At 45.8% G+C, this 22756-nt stretch overlaps 1 protein-coding gene across 2 annotated transcripts in view; it reads right to left on the bottom strand.

Annotated features, from left to right (window-relative positions):
• The window catches only part of HSF2BP (heat shock transcription factor 2 binding protein), a 94975-nt gene that overhangs the window by 30262 nt on the left and 41957 nt on the right, over window positions 1-22756 (bottom strand). For both annotated transcript variants that reach the window (XM_078452717.2, XM_078452718.2), the window contains exon 8: window positions 13174-13277. In XM_078452717.2, the coding sequence (XP_078308843.1) occupies window positions 13174-13277 (104 nt within the window). The remainder of the gene's footprint in view (window positions 1-13173; window positions 13278-22756) is intronic.

The raw sequence follows: 22756 nt of genomic DNA, 5'->3' as shown, positions 1-22756 counted from the left end.
AGAGCTAGAGACCAGGACTTGGGAAGGACGGGACCAAGCTGACACCAGCTACGGGGCTCCTTCCAGCATTTCTTATCTCGGCATCCCTACCCTGGCTTCGGTGATGGTCAGCACGGATCGACTTTCCCCAGGCAGCCAGGACCGCCACAGGCGGCTCTAGACTCACGCCTGGTAGTTCCACGGCCCAGACCGGGAAGAATACTCTTCCTCGCCGGCTCCAACCAGCGAAGTCTGAGAAGACGACTCCGGTCCTGCTCCGCTCACACACCCATCACTGAGATCATCACTCGGCACTGCTGGGTCCCTCCCTGACCAGGGTAGAAGGCCCGCTCCAGAGGAAGAAGGCAGGAGCACAGAGGGCAACCAGGGTGACAGCCCCAAAGAGACCAGGTCAAGGGCTCACTTGCCCAGCCCAGAGGCTAATCCCGCCAGCGAGGCCTAACTTGGAGATTCGGTCTCAGTCCGGGCTGTGTGATCGATTTGAGGGATCTGCCCGAAGAGTGTGCGGAACAGGAGGCGTCTTCGGGTGACGCTGGGCCAGCCGTGAGCCGCCACTAACCGTTTGCAGGCCACGGCGAAGAGCCCCAGAGGCTGAGGAGAAGGTTACATGGATTCAGAAGACCCTGAGATCCAGTCAGGGCTCAGGCCGGTGGCGAACTGGAGAGCAAAGCCACAACGGAGGCAAGAGGCCGTGCAGAAAGCAGGATGAGCACTGCCGGCAGGGCAGCCACGGCAGGAGGGAGAGCAGATGCCAGCTCCCAGGGTGCCGAGCCGCGCAGGGCCGCTTCCGCGGCACGAGGGCCGAGGCCACCGCTCAGGGACACTGGGAGAGGCAGGCTTGTGAGAACAGGAATTCCAGAGAAACCTAAGATCTGGTTCCTACCAAAACGCGACGGTCTAGTTGGAGATAACTGGCATTTGTGACACAAAAGAACAAGAAAATGTGAAACTGTCTCTAAGTAAGATGGGAAACCGGAGCAGAGAGAGCGCCACACGGACCGGGGCAGCAGCAGAGGCCTCCTGAGAGGTACAACCTGAGCTGAGCCTCCAAGACGAGCGGGAAGAGGAAACACGGACAGACGGGGGGATATTCAAAGTTGTGGGGATTTCTTATGTTTCTATGTATAATACAAACGAGGTCATATTTACACATTCTGGGGAAGCTACTTTCCCTGGGCAACGATACACTACAACCATCGTCCCACGTTGTTCTGCTACACTTGTACGACGGACGCTTCAAACAGTTTTTTTAATTGTGGTAAAACTTACATAAAAGTTACCATGTTGACCATTCTCAAGTGTGCGGTCCAACGGTGCTAAGTCCATTCACAGCCTTTGCGGCCGTCACCTCCGTCTCCAGGACTCTTTTCATCTTGTAGAACGGACACTGCCTCCATTAACCCTTCTTCCCCTGCCCCTGGCAACCGCGGTTCTACTTCCGGTTTGTGAGTGTGACTGCTTTACACGCCTCCTATGAGCGGAATCATGCAGACTTTGTCTTTGGGGATTGGCTTGCTTCACGGAGCATCACGTCCTCAAGATTCAACCATGTTGTAGGTGTCAGAAGGTCCTTCTCTCTGGCCGAAAAACATCCCACTGCGTGTATACTCCACATTTCCTGTAACCATTCATCCATCAGTGGACATTCTGGTTGCCTCCGTATCTTGCTGCAGTGAACACAGCTATCCAAATACCTCTTCAAGATCCTGTTTTTCATTCTTTTGGGTAAATAACCCAGAAGTGGGACAAGATATTTCACTTCCGCTAGGAGCCTTTCAAGCAACAGTTTCAACAGAGTTGCTCCGAAACACCAGCCCTCCCCAGGTATCACACTCGGCACGTGGCAAGGACTGGCGTTATGTTCTGCTGTCATGTTCTCCCAGCTTGAAGAACTTTCTTTCTGGTAAAGAAGGTCTGCCAGCAATAAAATCCCTTGGACCTGGTTTATCCAGGAATGTATTTTGCCTTCACTTCTGAAGAATAGTTTAGCTGGACACAAAATTGTTAGTAGACAGTCTCTCAGAACTTTGAAAACCTCATCCCTCTGCTTCATGACCACTGTTTCTGACAAGCAGAGAGCTGTTAATCTTGCTGTGGTTCTCTTGTACATGTTTTTCCCTTGCTGATTTCAAGATGTTTTCTTTGTCTCAAGTTTCAACAGTCTGACTGGGATTTGTCTAGATGTAGATCTGTGTTTATCCTACTTGGAGCGCACTATACTTCTTGGATGTTGTAGACTTGTTTTCATCAAAGTTAGGAAGTTTTCTGACATTATTTCTTCAAATAATTTTTTTCTGTTCCTCTCTCTCTTGAATTTCCTTCAGGACTGTGCACATATTGGTGTGTCTGATAATGTCCCACAGGCCTCTGAGCTTGATCATTTTCTTCACTCATTTTTGTTTCTATTCTCCAGACCAGATACTCTCTATTTGTCTAGCTCTCAGTCTGCTGGTTCTTCCCACTACTGGCTCAAATGTGCTGTGGAACCTGCCTAGTAAAGCCCATTAATTTCTACTTTTTTCTAGATTTCCTCCTTGGACTTTATTTGGGTTGTTTCAATTTTTACTAAATCTTTATGCTACATGTTTAGTTCATTAATCTTCTGCTTTCCTCCTTAAACTAATACAATTTCTAGTAAATGCTTATTTGGGTGCATTTCACCATTTTTGATATGTAATATTTCTATTATTCAGTTCAAAATATCTGATTGATATTACGATTCCTTCTTCTACTCACGGGTTACTTAATTTTACTCATGTTTTTGTCACTAATTTCCAGCTTCATTGTACTGTGGCCAGAGAAGATATTCTGCATGATTCTGATCATCTGAAATTTGTTGAGACATGCTTTCTTTATAACCCAGAACGCTACAGTTTTTTGTTTTGAGACTATATTAGGAAGTGCATAGAGAAATTCACAATTGTTGTAGCCTTCTGATGAATTGATAAGAATGTGCCTCGTATTGTCTTCCTTTTACTCTGAACCATTAACATACTATGGAGTTTTAGATGGAACTATATAAACAACATGTATTTTGTTGATTATGATAGTTTGCAATCCAGTCTAACATTACTACCTTTTACGAGTCATTTAGCCCACTTGCGCATATACTTGGATTGAATGCTGCCAGCATATCTTTTTTTTGTTTTTTCTCCCGCCATCTTCTGAATTCCTTTTCACCTTCCATTTTATCCAGTATTCATATTATTTATAGGTGTATGTTCTGTTTCTATTATCTACACGTTACCCTAGAAATTTAAGCTGCGTGTTAATTATCAAAGTCTGAAATGAGCCATCACTACTGCTCTCCTCCTGGACAGCACTGGACTCATAATGCTGTAACTCAGCCTATCGCCCACCCAGGACACGTGCCACTGTTCCGCTCTTGGTGTTTCTAATTCTATCGCTTTGGTTTTGTTGGCTTTGTTCCATACAGTCCACCACTACTTCGATTTATCCCCACATCTGCCACTCTCTCTGGCCCTCATTCTCTCCTGCATACTTTCCGCCTGAGAGGACCCTCCTCCTGAAGCACACCCTGGGAAGGTCTGTGGAGATGAAGCCTCGGTTCTTGTTTGTCTGAAACATCTCCATCTCACCCCTGCTCTGAAAGAGACTGGCGGGAGGGGGAGACCTGCAAATCCAGGCTGACAGCTATTCTCTCGGCATCAGATGGGACACTGTCGCTGTCCGGGGTCAACCAGCAGTCTAAGTGCCACTCCTCTGAAGGCACACCGTTTGCTGCCTGCCTGCCTCTCAGACCTTCTCCAATACTCTGTGGTTTTCATTATGACGGCTCTGAGGGGAGGTTGCATTTATCTTGCTTCCAAGTAGGTAGACTTCTCAAATGAAGTAACGAGTCTGGAGGACTCCTTCAAACGTCGTTTCTGTTCCACTCGCTCCCCTCCCTTCCCGGACTCTGGTTGGTCACATGTGAAATTCGCATCTCTCTTCCACGTCCCTCATCTGCTCCTATTTTCCATCTCTGTGCTTCATTCTCAATCACTTCTTCAGATCTGTCTATGTCAATTTAATTATCTCTTCAACTATGTATAATCTGCTGTTAAACTGTCCCATAAATTTATAATAGCAATCATTATACTGTTTATCTCCAAAAATATTATTTGATCCTTTTTCAGATCTGCCTGGTCATTTCTACAATGTCTTACTCTTTAGTCATATATTAATCCCCTCTTTTATTTCTTAAAACACATTAAATCTGGGGCGCCTGGGTGGCGCAGTCGGTTAAGCATCCGACTTCAGCCAGGTCACGATCTCGCGGTCCGTGAGTTCGAGCCCTGCGTCTGGCTCTGGGCTGATGGCTCGGAGCCTGGAGCCTGTTTCCGATTCTGTGTCTCCCTCTCTCTCTGCCCCTCCCCTGTTCATGCTCTCTCTCTGTCCCAAAAATAAATAAAAAACGTTGAAAAACACATTAAATCTATTTTATAGTGACCCAGTAATTCATATATCTGAAATCTTCTGCAAGTCTATGTGATGTGTTATTTACTAATGATGTTTCCCATGCCTCTTGTGATTTTTAGTATGTGAGCTCAGGTTCTTAAAACCTTATCTGTAAGAATTCTTTAAGGACTTGGTTGACGTCAAAAAATTCTCCAGAAAAGATCTTCATTGTTCTCTAAATGAGGACCACCCAGGAGGTGAGAATTAAGGCTTCAGAGCTGCTTGAAAACCAACCTATGGTGGTAAATTCTCAGAAGAGATTATCCTCCGGTTTGCTCAGTGCCAAAGATCAAACAGACAATGATCAGTTCACAACTTCTTGGGAGCTTCCTGGGTGCAATCTGAGATCAGCCCCTACAGACTGAGGGCAGGAAAAGACCACAGAAAAAGGCTGCCACTCCAGCCTGGCAGCTGGCAGGTTTAATAAGCAAAGGGAGCTTACACACGAGGCTTGTCTCGGCCATCCACAAGATTTGCGGATCCCTGCACTCACCCACCAGAACAGAAGGTTAAAAGTAGAACTATCCTACGATCTTGCGACGGCACTACTAGCTACTTACCAAAGAATACAAGAACACGATTCAAACGGATACGTGCACGTGACGTTTAGAGCAACATTATCTACAACAGCTAAACATGGAAACGACCCAAGTGTCCATCGACCGAGTAAGACAAAGAAAATGTGGTATATGTACACGTATGTATATACATGTATATGTACACACCCCCACACCCACCCCCCCCACACACAGGAATATTACTCAGCCATAAAAAAGAATGAAATCTTGCAATCTGCAATGCCGTGGATAGAGCCAGAGAGTAAAATGCTAACTGCAGTAAGTCAGTCAGAGAAAGACAAATACCATACGAATTCACGCATATGTGGAATTTGAGAAACAAAACAAAGGAAAAAAAAACCAGAGGGAGACAAACGAAGAAACAGACTCTTAACTACAGAGAACAAACTGATGGTCACCAGAGGGGAGGTGAATGGAGGAAAGTGAAACAGGTGATGGGGATCAAGGAGGGCCCTGGTCACGATGAATGCGGTGTTGTACAGAAATGCTAAATCACTATCCTGAAACTAATGTGACACTGAATGTTAAATAAGTGGAATTTAAATAAGAACTTTACAAAATAAAAGAAATAAACACATAAAAACACTTCTATCTTCCCCCCAAAAAAGTTCACACAGAGGCCTTAAGTGGGTTCAGCCACGTACACTGTCCAGTCTCAACGCCACATCACCATCTCCAGGCTACATTCTTGGGACGGCTTCTGGGAGCAAGAAAGACAAGCAGAGGGCACATTCCGAGAATGAGGTGGGGGGTGAGGAGCCTCCGGTTCCCAGGGTCCAACCAGGTCTCAAGCAGCAGTCGTGTCCTCTCGACGACCTCCCCTAAGAGCAATTTTCCTGCAGTCCCCAAGGGTTGGAAGAGTATCCTGAGTTTACCCCTCCAATGCTGGTAAATGCCTTTGGGAGTCCCTACCGGGCTACTCATCTGGGATGGGACCTGGGCTTTGTTTCTTGTCCCCACACCCTGGGAGGCCATGGAAACTAAAGGTCATTTTGACAAATGCCCTCAAGGCGGGAGTTAGCTCAGGTCTATAACTTCTTTGGTGTCCCACTTTCGCTTGGTTTTTTGTGCTTTAGATACAATTACTTTTCTCCTAGCTCAGAGGAGCATTTAAAAAACTTTTTTTTTTTTACATCTCACTCAACATTTTGACTGTTTTCAATAAGGAGGCTTGGTCTGGGATCTATTCCATCATACCACTGGCTCCCCACTCATGCCCTGCAAGGAAGGACAGAAGGGAGATCTGTAGGAGGCTGCTGGGAATTCTTTAAATGAAAGATGATGGAGGCTCAAAGCCAGGTGGGGTTGGTAGACGGCGGTGAGATTCTGTACAATTTTGAAAGCGGAGCCATCGAGATCTCCTTACAGGTTGGATGTGGGTGTGAAAGGAAAAGGAGACAAGATTCACGATAAGGTTTTTAAAGGCCTGAGAAATCAAAACAGAGCTGTCATTAACAGAGACTGGGAAGGCCATGGCAAGAGGTCAGTGTGGGGAAAGATGAGGAATTTAGCCTGAACACGAGGAGTTTCGGTATCCATTAGACGTCCGCGGGGAGACGTCTGGCTGCCTGCCAGACAAGGTCCGCACGGAGAGGTCTGAATGTTTACTCCGATATCCACGTGGGGACACCAAGGAGGCAGGTGGACGTATGAGTACGGAGTTCAGGACAGAGGTCTGGGCTAAACATACAAACTTGGTGGGATTATCAGTGTCCCGCACTGCTCACACACACTAAATAAATGTAAGACAGAGGTAAGTGCCTTCCTAGTCAACATCGTACACACGGCCAGGAAACACAGCGCAGAAGAGTTACAAGCGTGATCAAGATACTAGTCTGCGCTCACAGTGACATAACCTGTGGTCATCATCCCGATACGTTCTGTCCTCACCGGCCGTTTACTAGCTCTCCATGCCAGCTCTGCAGCTTAAGAGGAATGTTGAGAATGTAGAGACGGCATGGGGAAAAGCCAGTCACAGAGGCGCACGGAGGGAAGGAAAATGCAATCCGACAGATGTTAAAGGAAACGAGGTTGTTTGGCGAGGGGTGATTCACAGCAACCGGTTCTATACTCTGGGTTGGGAAGTCCAGACACGTGCTAGCGACCTGCTACCTTTAGGTCAAAGGAAATAAAAGGAAGTGAGCTTTCGCCGCAGCACAAAAGACTTACCTGCGGCACAACGTATTTCACACCGACTCTGTTAGGTGTTGGCCCTGGCGCTGCTGCATTTTAGTACACATTAAGACTCTTGAGGTAGGAATCTCCATTTTGCAGAACAGAAGAGCGGGATTCTAAAAGGTGAGGTGAATTCCCAAGTACAAAAGCTGCAATTCTAATCAAATGCATCCCAAGTCGACATTCTTCAAAATACATCAAATCTCCCAACAGGAGAGCTGATAAAAGCAGGACCCTATTATTAAGAGAAGAAATGAAATCTCTTTTCCTAGATCTTCTAAAAACTACAACAGACTCTTATTTGTCTGGTATATTTTCACAGAGCAGATCTACCTAAAAGCAAAGGGATAGAATACGCCGGTTTTCAGGTTCTGTCCTAGCTCTAAGCAGTTACAAGAGCCTAGAGCTCTGACAGTCACACTAAATCCATTGAGCACCAAGCAGCATGGATTACTTTTCAGGGAACTATTTTTGTTCCTATTTTCCTATTCTATAATAAAATATAGAATAGAAAAATATATTCACCTTCCTATCATATGCACCAGATTCTATAACAGATTTCAAGGTTTTTAAAAAATGTTTTTAATGTTTGTTTATTTTTGAGAGAGACAGATCACCACCAGCAGGGGCGGGGCAGAGAGAGAGGGGGACACAGCATCCGAAGCGGGCTCCAGGCTCCGAGCTGTCAGCACAGAGTCCAATGTGGGACTTGAACCCACAAACCGTGAGATCATGACCTGAGCCGAAGTTGGACACTCAACCGACTGAGCCACCCAGGCACCCCAACAAATTTCAATTTTTAAGCTGAAGTAATTCCACAAATAATTCGAGGGTCAAACGTCCTGGGTTTACTAGACCTTGCCTTTGTTTGACTGTGATAACAGCTCTAAGATACCAGGCAAAATGACCTTGTAAAAGATTTATTAGGGTTTGGGTTGTGTCCACTGTGTCAAAAGAACAGTTGTCTTCACGGACAAGAAAGACTGATGCCACAGTGGGGAAAAGTGGCATTAAGGCAACTTCACCACGGTCCCCTACTGGACACAATCCAAAGTTTAAGCAGAACAGTCCATTCGGGTCAAAGAGCACCGTGTCCAGTGAGCGTCAGGGCCACTCAGACTGCTCATGCCTAGAGAGCTGTATAAATTGAAATCAGACCCAACAATTCTCTCTCAGCTGCAGACAATTTCTGGAGTACCATAGCTAAACAGGACCCTGTAGAACGTTTAAGGCCCTCCTTTGATAAGAAAGAAAACAGCGGACAGAAGGTGCTAGCTTAAAAAGAGAGGAGCATATGGTTGCAGGACCCCCCGTGTCCAAGGCCAAGCCCAGCCAGCTTACAGGCAGGTAAAGGCAGGGAGGCACCCAGAACCAGGCTGCCACGTCTGAGGTGCTTCTGCAAAGCAGTAGTCCAACATGGAGGCCAAGAGATGGGGTCTGGAGCCCACCTGTCAGGCTTTCCACTCAGAGGCTATACAACCTTGAGCAAGTCACTTCGCCTTTATGTGCCTTTAGTTGCCTCATCTATAAAAGAGAAGTTACAGTATTTGCCTTATAATGGCATTTAGAGAATTAAATCTGTGAATATATGTAAAGCATTTACAACAGTGACTGCCACTCAAAAAGTATCTAGTTATTGTCTCCCTGTCACCACCTCCTCCCCCTCCAACTGGCATCGTGGGCATGACGTGCCCACGACAACTGGGCTGGACGGGCACCTGATAGGTCAGGTCCAGGACACATGCTGGAGTCCACAGCCCTTACTTAGTTCACACTCTCAAGAGAGTAAAAGCTGTCTGGTCAAGCATCCAACCCTGGGGGCTAGGAGTTATCACGCTGTACAAAACACAGCCCTTGAGACTATGGAAGTCTGGTGTTTTATCCTATTTGCCAGCTAGCGGCTCAGCAGGTTGTAGTTTCACGGGTGCTGGAAGGAGAGACTCGAAACTCCTGAGTCCAAGATAAAGGACTGCACTACTCACCAGCAACCGCCACATCCACACTTGGGCCAGTTCAGTGAGACCCAATTCCACAGCGCCATGAACAGGCCATGGGTTGCCTTACACAGGAGGAACCCCAGATCTTTCATAATGGGTAGTAAGCCCACCTGACCTTTGCCCTAGAGGGAAGCATTACCCTTACTGCATGCTTGTAAACAAGCCCACCCTTGGCTCTGGAGATAGACAGCATCTCTACCTACTAAGGGTGCTCACTATGCAAGCATCCTTGCAAAAACAGCTAGGAACAAAGGAGGTCAGTTCCTCTATTCTTAAGATATAAAGAAACATGAGAGATCCCTGTTTCCAACAAAACTAAATAAATGGACATATATACTATGTTCGTGGACTGGAAGGCTCAATATTGCTAAAATGCCAATTCTCCCCAAATGAAAGGTCAATTCAGCACAACCCCGATAAAAATCCCAATAGGATTTGTTTTTGGTACAAAGTGACATGCTGATTTCTCAAATTATCTGGAAACACAAAGAACTTAGAAATAACGAAAAAAAAACTGAAAAATCAGAACAGTGTTGGAGGATTTACATTACCTGATGTAAGATTTATTATAGAGTATGATACTGGCATAAAGACAAAAATGGATCCACGGAACAGAATAGTAAGTCCAAAACCACGCTCTCACATACACTGTCATGTGATTTTCAACAAAGGTTCAGAGGCAATCTGGTGGAGAAAGGGGCCTTCACAACAAATGGCATTACACCAACCAAGCAGCCGTACAGAAAACAAGAACTGGGATTCTCACTTCCTGCCACATGCAAGTGTTATTCCAAAATGGATCACAGACCTAAATCTATAAAACTCAAAACTTTAGAACTATTAAAAGAAAACAAATTTAGGGGCACCTGGGTGGCTCAGTCAGTCGAGCATCCAACTTCAGCTCAGATCATGATCTCGCGGTTCATGAGTTCAAGCCCCCCCCCCCCCACATTGGGTTGGCTGCTGTCAACGCAGAGCCTGCCTCAGATCCTCTGTCCCCCTCTCTCTACCCTTCCCCTGCTTATGCTCTCAAAAATAAATAAAACATGAATACACGAAAAGCACAATTCATAAAAGAAAAAGAAGAAGTTAAACCTCATCAAAATTAAGAACTTCCATTCTTTGAAAATGCTTTAAAGAAAATGAAAAGACAAGCCACAGACTGGGAGAAAATATTTGCAAACCACGTACTGACAAAGGATTTGTATCTAGAATATACAATGAACTCTCGATACTCAATTAAAACAACCCAATTTTTTTTAATGGGCAAAAGATATGAAACAATACCTTATCAGAGAAGATACATGGATGGGAAATTAGTACATGAAAAGGTGTTCAACATCGTTAGTCATAACAAAAGTGCAAATTAAGACCACAGTGAGGTGTCACTATCTAAAGTCTAAAGTTAAACAGAGAGACCAGCGAGCACTGACAAGGTTACGCAGCAGTTGACATACTGCTGGGGGGTGTGCAAAATGGTAGCATACACTTACCATACACCTAGACGTTCCACTCCTAGGTATTTACTCAAAAGAAATGAAAACATATATCCATGCAAAGACATACTAGAATGTTCACAACAGTTTTATTTATAATAGCCGAAACCTAGAGACAACCCAAATGTCTATCAGCACCTGAATAAATAAAGCAACTGTAGTGCACCCACATCACAGGGCACTATTTAGCGATAAAAAGCAGCCAATTATCAGTCCATAATAACAACACGGACGGATCTCAAAATAATCATGTTGAATGAGAGAAGCCAGGCAAAACAGAATACAAGATGCAGGAATCCAGGAATATAAACTCGTGGAAAATGAAAACTAATTTATAGTGCAAAAAGGTGGTGAATGAGTGGGAAGACAGGAGCAGAGGGATGGGAGGGAGGGACCACCAAGTGGTACAAGGTACCTTTTGGGGGTGATGGCCACGTTCACTATCTTTATTGTGGTGACAGGTGCATATTTACATCAAAACTTATCCATTGATTGCCTTAAACGTGTGTTTATTGCATGTCAATTATACCTCCAAACTGCTGTTACAAAAAAGAAGCATTCACCAGCAAGTGGCACTGAAGCTCCAGGGGAGATTGACGTAAGTTATGAAAAAATAAGGCAAGTCTATTTTTGCACACTTGAGTGAAATACGTACCTACTAAACACACAGTGTTAAAAGTTATGATGGTGGCGCCTGGATGGCTCAGTTGGTTAGGTGTCTGACTCTTGATTTCAGCTCAGGTCATGATCTCACACTTCGTGAGATTGAGCCCCATGTCAGGCTCCGTGCTGACAGTGTTGGAGCCTGCTTAGGATTCTCTGTCTCCCTCTGTCTCTCTCTCTCCCTCCCCCTCCCCCGCCCACTCCCACTTGGGTGCACGCACGTGCGCACTACCTCTCAAAATAAATAAAAGTTATGATGGACAGATTGGGACAGAATTGTGTTAACTTGGTGGTCAGACATTGGCCACAACATTTTTCTAGATGTGCCTCCTGAGGCAAGAGAAACAAAAGCAAAAATAAACTGTCGGACTTCATCAAAATAAAAAGCTTCTGCACAGCAAACGAAACCAATAAAATAAAAAAGTAACCTACAGAACAGAAGACATTCGCAAATGACATGTCTGGTAAAGGGGGAGTATCAACTCCACACCCCAAAAAACAAATACTTCAATTTGAAAGTAGGCAGAAGACAGGAACAGGCATTTCTCCCAAGAAGACATACAGATGGTTAACAGGTACACGAAAAGATGCTCAACGTCACTCATCGCCAGGAAAATGAAAATCAAAGCCACAGTGAAATCCCACCTCTCGCCTGTCAGAATGGCTAAAACCAAAGACACAAGAAATAAGAGCTGTTGGTGAGGATGTGGAGAAAGGAGAACTCTCATGTACTATTTACTGGTGGGAATGCAAACTGGTGCAGCCACTCTGGAAAACAGCATGGCGGTTCCTCAAAAAGTTAAAAGCAGATCCACCTATGACCCGGTAATCACACTACTGGTTATTTACCCAAAGGGTGTGAAATCGCTAATTCCGTTAGCGAAAGCATATATGCACCCCTACGTAAACTGCAGCGTTATCTGTAGGAGCCAAATTATAGGAGCAGCCCGAGCGGCTTCCTCTACTGATGAGCAGATAAAGAAGGTGTGGCGTACGTATAATGGAATACCACTCAGGCATAAAAAGCAAGAAAATCTTGCCATTTGCAATGATACGATTGGATCTAGAGAGTATAATGGCATGGGGAGTAAGCCAGTCAGAGAAAGCCAAGTATCATATGATTTCACTCACAATTAAGTGGAATTGAAGAAACAAACAAACAAAGGGGAAAAATAGAGACAAACCAAGAAACAGACTCCTAACTATAGAGAACAAACTGGTGGTCACCCGAGGGGAGGTTGGCGGGGGGGGGAAAGATAGATGAAGGGAATCCAGAATACATTTATCATGAGGGGCAGTGAGTAACACAGAGAAATGTGGAATCGCTATATTATACAGCAGAAACGAATATAACACCGAACGTTAACTACACAAAGAGAGTAGACAGAGCTTTTGTTTCAAAGAAAACAGCAACGCCACATACGCATACTACGTATGTAACTCCAGGGCTGCAATCTCCCTGATGTCTTTTTCCCCACGTTCTTTCCCTGACATTCGGAGCCGCAGACGACACACTCAGTGCTGTATTGCCCGCAGAGAAAGGGATGGGCGAACGCCCCTTGCCAGCTGTTCTAGAAGATCATTTTTCTTTGTGTCACAGAATCATAACTGAGAGCAATACTCCAGAAGCAGAACCAGAAATAACCTAGCACCCCACTGAGCTCTTCATAGTTTGAAAGCTTTCTTTGAAAAAATGCTAATACCCTTGGGCCCGCCATCCCAACCTTACAGCTTCCTCCAGCCACAGAGGGGCAGGCGCCCAGGCTGGACGAGAAGATGCACGGGGGACCCCTCCCTCCTCACCACTCAGAAGCCACCAAAGCAGTGGGATGAAGCCCGGGCTCTCGCTGATGTACTTCAGGCCTTTCAGGTTGATGCTCACGTTGTACAGGGACATCAGCAGTAATCTGAAATGTAAAGAAGGCAGGTTGAGTTGATGCCCCACGTGGAGTCTCACCCCCAGCACACCTCCTGGTGAACACCGCAGGGGTCCCCCTCAACAGGCCGGGTGACAGGGGCCGGAAACGGGGTGTAGGCCTCCAGGACGCTACAGGAAAATGGGAAGCTCCGGCAACAGGGCCACATAAAACCACCTTCGCAAAGTGCACCTAATCAAGGGACACGACTGCAGAGAGGGTCCCACAGGAAACCTCAAGACCAGATTTATGCAGTCATCTCTTTTATTACCAGTCCTGCACTTACACACAGGCAACCCTCAATTCACAAGCATACTGTGTGCTAACAGTTCAATTCAGCTGCTTACAATTGAATCCTATCTTCTCATTCAATGGAAATTATCCAGATGTCTGGGTAGCCCACTCGGGCCATACAAATGTGTTTAATCCACAGCATGAGGATGAAGAATGCCATAACCCCATTTCTAACACCGACAAGACAGTATCCAGAGTTAATCAGGATCTTAGAAGCTATCGTAAGAACTGACCACAACTGCTAAGTTAGACCCTAATAAAAACTGGAAAACTGTCAGACAGATTTCTAGTAATACTGCAGAATACAGAGATCCCAAAACCTCACACTGCAAAGCAATTTAAAAGAAAAGAAAAGAAAAAACAAGCTACACAAAGATTTTGCAAGCCCCTGAAAGAATGGATGAGCTTGCAAGAAGTGAAGGGAAAATACCCCTGACCGGGAACTCGGTGAGAGTGCAAATTCAGGGAGGCGTGACGACAGATTCCAGAAGCACACAGCTATGGTGCAGCACAGTGGCTATGGGCAGCAGGACAGAAGGAAAGGTCTCAGACCCACGCGAGACAGGGACTCAGATCCCAGAGCCCTGCGGAAAACCAGAGAGAGTGAGTTGTCAAGCTGGGCATGAATCCACACTTTGTGGATGGCCTGAAAATCCACAAGCCAATAATTTTAAGACAAAGGAGAGCCGGGATAGAACCCTCAACCCGATCTTCAAAGAACTGCCCCAAATACAGTACCAACAAATGTGAGTCCATAACAAAAATCACAAAAGCCATGAGAAACGAGATGTCACAAGTGAGAGCACAAAGAACCAATGAGAGTCAGAATTTTTCTACAGAGAGAAGTGGCACACCCTGGAAGTGTCAACCACAGAACAGAAAATGGGTATATTTAGTAGGTACAGAGAATACAAAAAGAGGGGCGCGTGGGGGGCTCAATCGGTTGAGCGTCCGACTTCGGCTCAGGTCACGATCCAACGGTTCGTGAGTTCGAGCCCCACATCGGGCTCTCTGCAGTCTGCACAGAGCCTGCTTCAGATCCTCTGTCCCCTCTCTCTCTCTGCCCCTCCCCCACTTGCACACATTCTCTCTCAGAAATAAAAATAAATATTAAGAAAAATACAAAAATAAATTTAAGAAACGAGATAAAGGAGCTATGGAGTATTACAAGTGGCCAGCCCATTCAAAGGAGGACCTAGAACTTACAAAAAGTGAAAGGGTAACAATCAAATGGTGAAACTCAAGGGAAACTGAGGCAGCGGCAAGGCTGGTAAGGAGAGGCCCCACACAGAGAGAGAGGAGGAGTTAAAGGAGCTACGGCAAGCAGAGCACAGGCGGGGAGGAGGGAGCATAGGCAGGCGGGGACTCGGCCCGGGACGCCGCCCGGGAGCACTACAGTGCAGGGCAAAACCTCCGTGGCCCCGGCCTCGGGGCCTCCACAAGGCAGCCCCGAAGAGGCCCCGTGAGCAGTAGGGGCTGGAAAACCAAGGACAGGGCCCCGAGTGTGTTGATCACCTCAGGGGAGCCGGAGTTTAAGAGTCAGGTAAAGCTAACCGCCTGCTAGGACAAACTCTTTCCCTTCAGGAAGAGATAACAGAACCCAGAGTCCACAAAGACAACCTGCAAAGTCCAGGGGACGCTGGAAGATTTACCCGGCAGGGCCCACTAGGGTGCAGAGAGAAGGCATTTCTTTGGTGCAAATGCAAGGGGTGCCAAAACGGTCAGCAAACAAGATTTTTTTTTTTAACGTACTGTACGGCAAACTTTTAAAAAATCAAAACCACTGCAAAAACTCCTTAATAAGCAATACATCAACATTTTAAATAAAGAAGGGATCAGTAACAGTGCCATGCCAAGACACATTGGAGCCTGAAGCAAAAGAAAATCAATAGCGATTCAGTCCATTAACAAGGGACTAATTAAATCAACTGTGGTACACGCTCACATGCACGCCACAGAAATGTTTACTACGGTTTTCTGTTAAAATAGTTGGTTTCTAAGCTCCGTGGCTTATTCATTTTTGCAGCCACACAGCCTGCTGCAGGGCCTGTAAGCACTCAGTTTGAATACGGAAAGGGCACCAACCCCCAGCGACTGGGAGCCCCAGCAGGGCCAAGCACGCAGAGACAAGGCGTTCTCTCCCCATATTCCCATGGGTGTTTGCAAAGTCAAAGTAATGCTACCAAGTTCAAGAAGACAACGCTAGACTAGCGCCCTCCAGGGCAGTGATGTTCAGTTCTCAGATGATGATCCTCTGCCTTCTCACGGGCCACAAAAGGAGCCAAACTTGCAAATCCTTTCAAGGTTTCCCGCGAACATTTGCGCGTATCCAAAACCTATTCATTAGTAATCTATTTAATGAGTTACTAAGAGCTGTTCAAATGTCGGTATTCATGAGGAAAATTCAGCACTTTAACTAGAACTTTCTGAGGCCTCCAACCCAGGAATCTAAGAAGAGAGAAGTTCTTTTCTCAGATCACCAACACGGGTAGTTGGAATTCCTCGAAATTACACGTACCGTCCCCGCGTTTCCATATGCTACAACAGCACGGCCGAGTCACTGCTACAGAGGCCATGTGGCCCGCAAAGCCTAAAGTATTTTCTCTCTGGCCCTTTACAGATAAAGTTTGTGACCCCTGCCTTAGAGAATGAAAATAAGCTAGCTAATCTTTTTTACTTTTTTTAAGCTAGCTAATCTTTAAACCTTACAAGGCACAATCGGCATGTGAGTGACAGCTGGAATACAGGGCAAACCCAGGAAATACAGCCAGTTGAAACGCTCCATTGACTGCCATTTAAGGTGGCAAAAACGACTCACAAAATTGATAAATACCTTTAAAATTCGTATTTGGTCAAAATCAGCCATCCAGAGGCAGCTAAGATGGGAACAAAGTAATCGCAGTGATCTCACGTCATTGCCAGGCTGTATCTCACAGAAGACCGGAGACTTCTCCAAGGTCACACAGGACTCAGCAGACAACAAACCCAGAAAACCTTCTGTTCCAAGATTTCTATTCTAACCACAAATATTTTGTAAATAATGTATCAAGTTTCCAACTGCAAAGTCAAGAGAAACTGCACCATCGACTCTTCTGGCACTGAGGTATTAAAAGTAAATGTCATCTCCCAAACTGCTGTAGTACCAGGAGTCCGACTTCCCTCCAGTGACAAAAAAGGTAGGCGGATTCTGCTTCCTTCCACAAAGCTAAGCAGAAGATTCGTTACAAACAGATGCGAAGGCTCCAAAGGCTGGGAACTGCAGACACATCTGATATCGACAGAGAGAGGACTGAAACCCAGGCTACGAGAGAGACACTGGCAAACCCACTCTTTCCGCCTAGCTTCCCCAGGCCGGGCTGCATAGATCGGCCTGATAAGAAGTCAGGAAGCCCTCCTGACAGTCTGACGGACAGGCTGAGTCATTACAAGTAAAGGTGACACTCCTGGATTACCTTACTCATCTTAAAAGAAATGACAACTGGAAGTAACAAAGAACAGGGACACCCAACACTTCAAAACAAGCCAACAACAAAAATAAACAAAAAGGCATAACCTCAGGAAACAAAAGCCCCGACTGGTCATCTGGACTAAAACCAAAAGTAGCCAAATTAGCACCGTCAAGTAAAGCTAGGGAACAATGAGCAATAAAATGCTTATAAGAGACCGCACATATTAACCGAGAGAGGCAAACGGCAGAGCCTCACCACCATACTTCAGACGAAACAATGCACAGAAACTGGCAGTTTGAGGCCCACCAACATATACATGTTTTTTGAAATCTCACTGAGCATTTGCCATGGGCCAACTGTAGGAGCAAGTACCTGTCCTAGTAAATATTTTTTAAGCTTTCACTTAAATCCCAGTTAACATGCAGCGTAGTATTAGTTTCAAGCGTACAATATAGTGATTCGACACCTCCATACATCGCCTGGTGCTCATCACAAGTGCCCCCCTTAAGCCCCATCACCTATCTCACCCATCCCCACCTCCCCTCTGGTGACCAGAAGTGTGCTGTCTACAATTAAGAGGCTGTTTCTTTCTTTGCCTCTCTTCTTTTCCCCTGTGCTGGTTTTGTTGCTTAAATTCCATACCTATAAGTGAGGTATGGTATTTGTCTTTCTCTGACTTATTTCACTTAGCATAATACTTTCTAGATCCAACCATGTTGTTGCAAATGGCAAGATTTCACTTTTTTAAGGCTGAATAATATTCCATCTCACACACACACACACACACACACACACACACACACCCACCCCATATTTTTATTCATTCATCAATGGACATTTGGGCTGCTTTCCTAGCCTGGCTATTGTAAATAATGCTGCTATAGACGTTGAGATGCATGTACCCCTTTGAATCAGCATTTTTGTATCCTTTGGGTAAATACCCAGTAATACAATTGCTGGATCATAGGGTAGTTCTATTTTTAACTTTTTCAGGGAACCCCATACTGTTTTCCAGAGTGGCTACACCAGTTTGCATTTCCACCAACAGTGCGCAACACAAGGCTTCCCTTTTCCCCACATCCTTGACAATACTTGTTTCTTGTGCTGTTGATTTTCGCCATTCTGACAGGTGTAAGGTGGTAGCTCACTGCGGTTTTGGATTCCATCTCCCTGATGATGAGTGACGCTGAGCATCTATCCATGCGTCTGTTGGCCATCTGGATGTCTTCTTTGGAGAAACACCTGTTCGTGTCTTCTGCCCATTTTTTAATTGGATTGTTTTTTGGGTGGTAAGTTCTATTAGTTTTTATATTTTGGATACTAACCCTTTATCAGACAGGTCATTTGCAAATATCTTCTCCCGTTCAGCAGGTTGCCTTTCAGTTTTGTTGGTTTCCTTTGCTGTGCAGAAGATTTTCATCTTGACAAAGTCCCAATAGTTTACTTTTGCTTTTGTTTCCCTTGCCTCTGGTGAGATATCTAGAAAGTAGTTGCTACCACTGATGTCAAAGACTTCACTGACTGCATTCTCCTCTGGGATTTTGATGGTTTCCTGTCTCACATTTAGGTCTTTCATCCATTTTTAATTTATTTTGTGTCTGGTGTAAGAAAGTGGTCCAGTTTCATTCTTTTGCATGTCGCTGTCTAGTTTTCCCAACACCATTTACTGAAGAGACTGTCTTTTTTTTCCATTGGATATTCTTTCCTGCTCTGTCAAAGATTAATTGACCATATAGTTGTGGGTTCATTTCTGTTCCATTGATCTATGTGTCTATGTTTGTGCCAGTACCATATTGCGTTGATAACTACAGCTTTGTAATATAACTTGAAATCTGGAAATGCGATGCCTCCAGCTTTGCTTTCCTTCTTCGAGGTCACTGTGGCTAGTCAGGGTCTTTTGTGGTTCCATACACATTTTAGGATTGTTTGGTTGTTTCTTTTTTCCAATAAGTACAGTAATTAAATACATAATCTGCTTTTTTAGATTCTGCGCCCCCTTATCAAGTTAGAACCTACAAATCAGCGTACGTAACCCTAACCAAATGTCTACAGATTAATTTTTACCTACTGTGTAGCATTAAAGGCCCAGTAAAGATAGAAAGAACGATACAATACCCACCTCCCTGGTTAAGAAAAAAAAATCTTATCACCACAGTCAAATCCCCTTTGTGAACTCTGTCTAAATGCATACCTTACCTCCATCTGTCCCATGACACAGCCACGCACTTTTAGACATTTTCACAGCACACGTGCAGAGCCCGACAATCCCATCTTCCGTGTCTGTATCGGTGGCAGCATACCGTGCCGTAATATTCCACACCACAGTGAGATGTTTGTCCACATTGACTTGAATAGTATTTTCACGTGAATTAATCACACTCTACCTATTCTGTAGCTGACAAAGGTTTAGATCATTCCTAGTACGTGCTATTACAAATGCAGATGCCATGACACTTCTGCACTAGCGTCCTAGTGTTTACAGCTAAAACTTTTTCTGGAGTATGTGCGCAAAAGGGGATTACCTGTTCCAGGCATAAGCATATTAACCTCAACAGATGCCGCCCACCTGCCTTCGTCTCCCTCCCACCAGCAGCGGACAGGTGTAAGCATTCTCAGGCCTCGCATCTCTCCACAGCTCTTAACTGTCAGACACTGATTTTTTTCAATGAGATAGAATGAAGTTATCTCATAATGGTAATATTTGCATTATGATTGAAGCCAAGAATCTTTTTCCATATTTATGAAGCTTGCCAGTGTTTCCTTTGTGAACTGCCTGATGATCTCTTTTGCCCATATGTGTATTACATTATTTGCTTTTTCTTAATGAAAATGCCAAATATAGATTTTTTGTTTTTTTAAAAAGTGTACATAGAATGATCAAACTGGGTAGGCTGAAACCCTTAAAATGCCTTTAAGAAAAATCAAGGTTATATTCAAACTACCACCTACCAATTGAAAACTTAGCATTTGACTAATTCACTGAGTGTTAAACATTTTGTGGCTGCAAGCTCTACCGCCTGAAAAATAAAATATAGTAGCTCCCAGGCCCCAAATGTTAGAAACATTTTAGAAGCTTTGTTGACCTTTGTTAATATCTGGAAATGCTGCCAACTCTAAGGAATTTGAACATAACCTAAGATTTTGTCCTCCAATGTATGTCCCTCTTCAAAATATTTAACCATTAACCACCATCCTAGAAATACGCTGTAATGTCCATAATAATAACTTCCCAGGGCACCTGGGTGACTCAGTCGGTTGAGCGTCTCGACTTCGGCTCAGGTCATGATCTCTCGATTTGTGGGTTCGAGCCCCACGTCGGGCTCTGTGCTGACGGCTCAGAGCCTGGACACTGCTTCGGATTCTGTGTCTCCCTCTCTGTCCCTCCCCTGCTCATGTTCTGTCTCTGTCTCAAAAATAAAAATAAACACTAAACAAAATAATAACAATAGCTTTCCTACTACTTAGGATTAATAAAGTTTAGTAACAATTAAGAAAACGCAATCACGTTTGAAGATTTCTTTTCAACTGGAATTAAGCTGTTCCTTATGTGAAGGTTTCAGCTCACCCAAATGCTGGTTACACTCTGTACGACTTTAACAACAAACAGGTATAACCAGACCCTAGAGAGTGAATGTCTGCCTCCTTTGCTCATTTAGCATCATTTACTGAGTACCTTCTGTGTATCAGGCCTTGGGAATACAGAGCTGAAGCACGGTCTGTGGCACCCAGAAGTTTCCAGCAAAGGGAGGAGAGATGAGCAATGCATCCACTGAGTGCACTGTGGTGCCTGCAGAGTTCCCTCTCCAAGCTTAGCGTCCTAAGTGTAGTCCTAAAACACGGCCACTATGACATTTGGGGGAAATGCTTCTAGAACCATCTTTATAAAGTACAGTCTGGGTTCTCACCTTCCAAGTTCTCTCCTCTTTGGAAACTGGGATTCCAAGGGAAAAATCAGCCCAATGGTCCTTAGGATGGGGAATCATCACTCAAGGAGGCTCAGCTCTGCAAATGTAGCTATGACCACGCAAGACTGCATCCGTTCCAAAACATAATAATGCTAGTTTGGCCATAAAGTATGAACTGGTTTTCTGCAGAACTCACAAGCTGGTTCTGCACCAGAGGAAATCTCTGCACCTGGGAGACTGCAGGTACAAGACTTCTCACTGACTAAACCCTACTGATGACATCTGGGAAGCCGTCAAGTGGACCAACAAACAACTTCAAGTAGCGGGGCCAAGTACATCCCCTACTGCAAAGGTGCTTCTGTAATCGTCCCTCCATGTGCCTGGGCGAAAAACGCCTTTGCGGAGCTTCTGTGCTCTCCAGCCTTCCCATAAACACCGTATGTTCCCCGGGCCCTCCCCGCCAGCTGGGGAGCCACCGTGAACCCGGGGCCTCCAGCAAACCCGTTCAGTGGCCCTAAGTAGCAGCTACGACAAGATGGTAAAAGGCCTCGCATGGTCTGTTTCATAGGATTGGTAAAACCACGATGCAAGGCAATGACAATCAGTTATTGAGAAAGTTAAGTACAAAAGAAATAGAAGGTACTTAGAAAGGCCCAAGTTACTCTGATTCCTGGAATCCAGACCCCCCACGTGAAACAAAGATTTTGTTGGTCCAGCTCTCGAGTGTCAAGAACGACAACACCCGTGTCACGCTACAAGCAGTGGGGAGGGACAAGACCCAACCAGGAGAGGCTCAGCGTCCACCACAGCAGGCTGAGTGCCAGCGCGGTGCACGTTGGCCTGTGCGGCCCCAAGGTCCGGGTACAAGCCGGACACGGCAGGGTGCGCCAGGTGCCGCGCGCCCGCCTACGTGACCTGAAGCTGGAGGCGGAGGACGAGAGCTGGTGCCGGTGGCGACGGGGGCTGCTGACCCGGCCCGCACGGACTGCCAGGTGATAATGGAAGTGCCGGAGAAGAGGTGGACGGGAGCCCCTGCGGCTTGCCGGCGGCTGGTAGCGCTGACCTCCCCCGCCTTGGCTGACGGAGCCTGGTGGAGGGCCGGCCTGGGCTGAGAGGCTGAGAGGCTGCTGTGTGAGGACGTGACAAATACCCACAGGGAAGGCGGTCCTGGCTGGGGCAGCAGGAAGGCGATCCCCTCGGAGGCCCAGATGCCAAGGCTCACGAGATACACCACTATAGCAAACGGCAGTCCGGCCATCCTGCTGGAACAGAACAAAGCACCTCGAGAGGCCCAGCAGCCGCCGGTGCGTCTGGCTACCAGATATAGGAAGCTTCTAGATTTGGAGTTAAAAAAGGGTCTTCCCCCAAAACAGGCAGATAAGCCAGGACAAGTGAGAAATTACACAAGCTGGGAGGACAGGACGCTGAAAGAACTCACCAAGGCCAAGTCACAAGAATGTCTCACTTGTCACCCTGTGGGTGTGTGCCACCCAAGAGACCTACTGGGTCCCACAGTAGGATCAAGTCTATTACAAGGCCAGTGGCCCACGGGGCCCACAGGGACTTCAAGAGGAAGCAAAAGGAACGAGGCACCATGAGACACCACCCTTCATGTTATGTCAGGTAAACCCAAGGCCACCCAAACTCCAGAAGAGCTGACAAATGGGCCTGGATGAAGGTTGTCACAGCACAAATGGGAGCAAAAAGGCTGATAAGGGCCAGTAGAGAGGGAGGATTTGAAAATGCCCAAGCAAGAGATGACGACCAACTGAGCAAAATCGCAGAGGGCAGCTGATCAAAACCAGCTGAGGCAGAAGAGGCA

The sequence above is a fragment of the Panthera onca genome, chromosome C2, assembly GCF_046562875.1.
Source record: "Panthera onca isolate mPanOnc1 chromosome C2, mPanOnc1 haplotype 2, whole genome shotgun sequence".
NCBI lineage: Eukaryota > Metazoa > Chordata > Mammalia > Carnivora > Felidae > Panthera > Panthera onca.
This window is presented reverse-complemented; position numbering and strand designations above follow the sequence as displayed.